At 37.3% G+C, this 5,554-nt stretch overlaps 1 protein-coding gene across 2 annotated transcripts; it reads left to right on the top strand.

The window, feature by feature from the left end:
* Nucleotides 1–997: 997 nt before the first annotated feature.
* slc19a3b (solute carrier family 19 member 3b) lies at nt 998–5,466 on the top strand. Of its 2 annotated transcripts, none has more exons than XM_032545444.1 (8): nt 998–1,285; nt 1,389–1,568; nt 1,999–2,164; nt 2,338–2,647; nt 3,348–3,499; nt 4,128–4,320; nt 4,912–5,053; nt 5,266–5,466. In XM_032545444.1, exons 1-8 carry the CDS (start codon nt 1,136–1,138, stop codon nt 5,416–5,418), a joined length of 1,446 nt encoding a protein of 481 aa, XP_032401335.1. In that variant the 5' UTR covers nt 998–1,135; the 3' UTR covers nt 5,419–5,466. The 2 variants fall into 2 exon arrangements, with proteins under 2 accessions (XP_032401335.1, XP_032401336.1); XM_032545445.1 differs by having other exon boundaries at nt 1,193–1,285; nt 1,447–1,568.
* Nucleotides 5,467–5,554: the final 88 nt, after the last annotated feature.

Below are 5,554 nucleotides of genomic sequence, written 5' to 3'. Positions count from 1 at the left end.
AGCGCGTGCCCCGCTTCACACATGCGCAAAACCGGTTAATTGGGTGGATTAAAATGGGAGTAGATTAAAAACAAAGAAAAGAAACACGTTCAGAGAAAATAGTTCTTATTATTGTTGATGCATATAAACGCATAGAATTTTTCATCTTTTTGTAGTTGCCTCTGAAATTATTTTCTACTTTCTTAAGTAATGATTATTAAACTGTACTACACTACTTTAGAACTATATAAATATTTCTGGTGTTATGAGTGAGCTTCATGTGTTTCATGCATCTGCCTTAGAAAAGGATCTGCACTAATTGTAACCACAGACAGCCTGATGCCAGTGCTTGAAAGTATCAATGCAAGGTGAAAAATAAAACTTTTTTATATTATGGCCACAAACATAACTGTGCTTTACTGAGATTTTGTGTAATGAATTATTATTAATAATTACATAAATGAACGTTTCTCTCAGTTTACTGTACTGCAATATAACATAATCTTGGTTCTCAATTGTTCCTGTATATATACTGCAAATTGAGATCACTAGTGCAATAATAAAACAAGATTTGAAAGTGTAGCTCACATACCCTCCCCCTCCAATCTGACTGAACTTGTGCTACTTTGCAAAGAACAATGGGACAAATATAATTCTCAATGTGTGGAAAGTTTCTTAGTCGTACCCTAAAATAGTTTGTAGTAGAAATGTAAATGGTTTTTATTTCTAACAAATCTTGTACAACCACGTATCATTTTCCATTTATGCACTACTGCATGATGATTTGTCACATAAAATTCCATCTAAAATATTTTGCCATTCATCTGGTGATTTGCAACACACTTTAGATGTATGTAATGAGCATGAATACATTTAGAAGGCAGTTTACCCTTCAGTAAAGTTTTCTACTTATTACTTTCAACTTGCCAAGTCTTATAATCCACAAACAGGTCAAAGTCTGCATACAAACCAATACTGATTAGAGTGTGTGTTGCTCATAAAGATTGTGTGTTTGTATTCCAGCTTCGTGTGACTTCTGATAGCTTTAACAGAAATCCACCTAAGAGATACTGAGAAACCAATCTGAACTGATACCTCATCTTGGAAACATATTATTTCAAAGTCAAGCAGCACGAAATTCTGTTGAGGCCATACTATGGGGTACTGGGCAAAATTGAAGTCTTCTGGATGGGCTTACCCCACCATAGTGCTGTCAATCTATGGCTTTCTTGCTAATTGCCGAGTAGCAGAGCCCTTCCTTACACCTTACCTAATTGGACCAAACAAGAACATTTCTGAAGAGGTGGTACGTATTTCACACACGTTTTAGTAGAGATATTTTTTTTTTTTATTTACTCAGCAATTTTGTTTGACTCAGCATTTCTGATCTTGCTGCTTTTTACTCATAGGTGACCAACTATCTGTTTCCTGTTTGGACATACTCATACCTGGCCTTTCTTTTTCCAGTTTTCCTCCTGACTGACTTTCTGAAGTACAAACCTGTCATTATGGTACAGGGACTCTTTCTTGTCAGCAACTATCTCTTGCTATCATTTGCCCCTGGTCTGCCTGCAATGACCTTCCTTCAGGTCAGTAAGATACCAGTCCTGTAACAGCTGTAATGCAGAGTTAAAACACAAACGTTTCTTCATTGCTTCCTTGTCTCTGTCAAAGAAAAGCATTTCCATAGTACAATGCTGTCACTACCATGTTTCATGGTGGGTAAATAGAAATGCATGACCAGAACAAATATGGATGTCCTACTCATCTCATAAATTAAAATTCTCTAAAGTCATGTATCATTATCTTTCCACCAGTCTATCACTTAAAGGTTTGCTGTTGTAGTGTGAAAGTGATAAAATGTTCAAGGGATGTAAATACTTTTGTAACACTGTGTTTTGTCCTCTAACTATAGTAAACATTAACAGGAACACCATCTAGAAGTTTAACACATTTGCTAGTGAACAATGCCTCACAATGAGAAACAGCTTCTGGAAGACTGCTTTGTCTCATTTACAGGTCAACTTTGGAATAGTGACTTCAACAGAGGTCGCCTACTTCTCTTATATTTACAGCGTGATTCCGCTAAAAAGCTATCAAAAAGCTACAAGTTACCTGCGTAGCGCCATGCTGACGGGATATACATTTGGTGCCAGCCTTGGCCAAATGCTTGTCTCCATTGGAGGTAATGATTTTAAAAGATGCTGATGTTGATTTTTCATTAATACTCTAAAGGAACAAGCAGTATGACATATTTTTTTCTATATGCACAACAAAAACAAACAAACAAAAAAGAGTTGGTGTAAACTGTGATCCCAACATTGTGCAAACTCTGATTATTATCTATTTCATTCACAGGAGTGGATTACTTCTACTTAAATGCTATAACTCTGGGGATTGTTTGCGCAGCTTTTCTAGTCTCTTTCTGGTTGCCCATGCCCAAAAGGACCATGTTCTTCAAAGCGGAAGAGGCTGTGGGCTCCCTGTCACAGAAGAAAGGGTCACTCAAAAACAATGGACAGAGAGATTCAGGAGCAGACAAGGATGGAGAATCCTTGGATGATGAAAAGATGGAGCATGCTGGCGGTGCTGGCTGGTGCAGCAGGGAAAGTGTGATCACTGCAGGTCCCTTACTTTGGAAAAGCTTTAAGGAATCATACTCTTCTAGGTGTGTTTCTCATACAGTGCCTTGCTAAAGTGTATGTACCCCTTGTAAGTTTTTATATTGCCACAAACCTCAATGTATTTCATTTGGATTTATGTAAAAGATCAACATGACATAGTAGTATAAAATTATAAATTGTTTAAATTATTTTTTATAATGGAGTGCATATGCCTCTATCGGTCAATTCTTTGTAGAATCATCTTTTGCTTCAATAACAGCTTCAAGTCTTTTTGGGCATCATTTCTACCACCTTTGAAAACCAGAAACAGACATTTCTGAGTCTTTCTAGCTCAAGTCACACAGATTGGATGAAAAGTGTCTATAAAAAATAAGTTTTCAAGATTTGCCAAAAATTTTCAACTGAATTTATGTTCAGATTTTCACTAAGGAGGAATATCGTCCACTGTAACTATATCTGTAGGTTTATGCTCAATCTTCAGTTGAACAGCAAACTTCATCCCCAGTTAATTCTTTTTCTGGGAAAATGTAAAAATCAGGTATTAGTTTCCCATTTCTTCCAGTTCACAGTTATATACACATTTGTGTTGGTCTGTCACATGAAATTTTAAATAAAATATGTTGACGTTTGAGGTAACTTTACTCAACATTAAAAAGTTAAAGAGACACGAATGCTTTTGCAAAGCACTGTGTATTTTATTGATTCCCCTGATCATAATATGTTGTCTCATTTTTCACCATGCAGGCATTTAGTGTACTGGTCCTTGTGGTGGGCATTGGCCACGGCCGGCTACATGCAGATCTTTAACTACATCCAGCTTAAGTGGGACCATATAGAACCATCTGCTACGTCATCTGTCTATAACGGAGCTGTAGAAGCTGTATCTTCTGTTGTTGGTGAGTCTGAACATTTTGAAAATTGTTAAATATCACTGTAACAAATCATTATAAGGTAAATAAGAGAAATACCTTCTAGACTTTAGATTTCTAGAAAAAAAAATCCTTATACAGCACAAGTTTTTCCACTTTGCAAATTTATGGATGGAAGGGGGGAACAAAGCATCACATCCAGCAAGTAACATTTAACAACATTGCTTAAAGCTGCCACAACTGATAACACCGAGACATGTGAAAATTGCAATCAACAAAAAAGACAAGCGCACTGGGGCTGGTTTTATGTGGTGACTGATTAAATGGAAAATGCGTATTGATTTTGAAAGAGAACAGCAGCACCGGGTTCCTTCTGGCTCACGCTCAGCCTGGCTCAGCGTGAGGGGAAGTGGAGTAATTGCTTCAATTAAAGAGAGAGACAAAAGTTAATGGATTCTCCGATTATTGCTGGTGGTAGATTCTAAGTGCATCCTGCAAGAGGTTTATCAAACCGGGCTAAGGAGACCAGCTTAAGGATGCACACGATTTGTTACTGTCAACGCTTGAGGAAAGAGATGATGGCCTCGGGGTAAATTAATGAATCTAAATGGGTAGGATGTACATGGAACAACCAGTTATCTGCTTCATATTTTAGGTGCTGCTGCAGCGTTCTCTGTGAGCTTCATCAGAGTGACCTGGGCCACGTGGGGAGAGCTGACCCTGGGGCTCTTCTCGGCTGTCTGCTCAGGTGCTGTGTATCTGATGGCATTCACCAGCAGTATCTGGGCGTGCTACGCTGCATATGTCTTATTCAAATCCTGCTACATGTTTCTCATTACCATCACAATGTAAGCTCAACATATAGTTCCTCTTTTTTTCACTCAACGTTCACTTATGGTGACTTTTAAATTAAATTATCTACAAATATGAGTCAGCGAAAAACCCTTAAAGTTTAAACAGAAAACTTTGGCTTGATTCATAAATCTTACTTCTGTAGTGTTGTTTGATATTTTCTTCAGATATTTATTTGTTATGCTGAAGTTAGAACCAAAACGATTTTCATAAAAGTTTAAATAAAATACAGTGACGATACAGAAAATCCTATGGATAAATACAACAAGCTAATGAAAAGTGTCAACAGGTCCTCAAAGAGAATCAGTGTTTATTCGTTTACGGGACATAGAGTCACAAAGTAAATATTATCAATTATCTAGAGTTGTTTGTGCACTGTTTTTAAAGTTCACCATATTGGCACATAATAAACTTGGCTAATACTGATATGGGAGTCGCTGAACTCAAGTCTACAAGCAGTGCACTGATACTCTTTTTCATGAAGATGGAATCTAATTTATTCAAGTAATTTCAAGTAACTCTGATCTTGAATATCTACAATAGTCTAATATTAAAGAAGGGTTCCTCTCCTGATTGTGTTTCTGTAGATTTCAGATAGCATCCAACCTCTCCATGGAGTGTTATGCTTTGACGTTTGGGATCAACACGTTCATAGCCCTCTTACTGCAGACTATTGTCACAGTCGTTGTTGTGGATGAAACCGCACTGGGACTGGACATTGTCACCCAGGTATACTGTTTTCACTCATTGTTTTATTGATTTCTTTTTTAAATGGCAGCAGGTTGAGACTTAACTCTAACTGAAAACACAAGGATAAGTTTGTGACTAAGGAGGGACACCTTGTGGTAATGACTGGCCATTACAAGAGGATTTGCTTAATACTGTTGAGTTAATTTGAAAAGTTTAATGTTTCTGCCACTGACAAATGTTTCTTTCTGCAGTTTATCATATATGGCAGCTACTATGCTGCCATCTCAGTTCTCTTTCTGATCCGAGGGACCTACACTGCCTGCGTACGTCGGCGATCTGTGGATCAGACAGAAATGAAAGGAAAAGAATCAGGTGGAGAGGTGATCTCTACTGAACGTTTCTGATCATAATCAATAAAACTATTGTGCCTGAAAAAAATGCTGACTGGCCTTGTGTGTTTTTTTTTTCCCAACATTTGTGTTGTTAATACCACTATCTCAAGCTGTAAAATAGATATTTTCTGATAAGAATTAAGAGTAG

The sequence above is a fragment of the Xiphophorus hellerii genome, chromosome 18 (genome assembly GCF_003331165.1).
Source record: "Xiphophorus hellerii strain 12219 chromosome 18, Xiphophorus_hellerii-4.1, whole genome shotgun sequence".
In the NCBI taxonomy this organism is placed as follows: domain Eukaryota; kingdom Metazoa; phylum Chordata; class Actinopteri; order Cyprinodontiformes; family Poeciliidae; genus Xiphophorus; species Xiphophorus hellerii.
This window is presented reverse-complemented; position numbering and strand designations above follow the sequence as displayed.

Coding starts and splice junctions, on each gene's coding strand:
- slc19a3b (XM_032545444.1), top strand. CDS start 1,136: ATGGGGTACTGGGCAAAATTGAAGTCTTCTGGATGGGCTTACCCCACC. Junction 2,165..2,337: donor AATGCTTGTCTCCATTGGAG/GTAATGATTTTA, acceptor TTTCATTCACAG/GAGTGGATTACTTCTACTTA. Junction 4,321..4,911: donor TTTCTCATTACCATCACAAT/GTAAGCTCAACA, acceptor GTGTTTCTGTAG/ATTTCAGATAGCATCCAACC.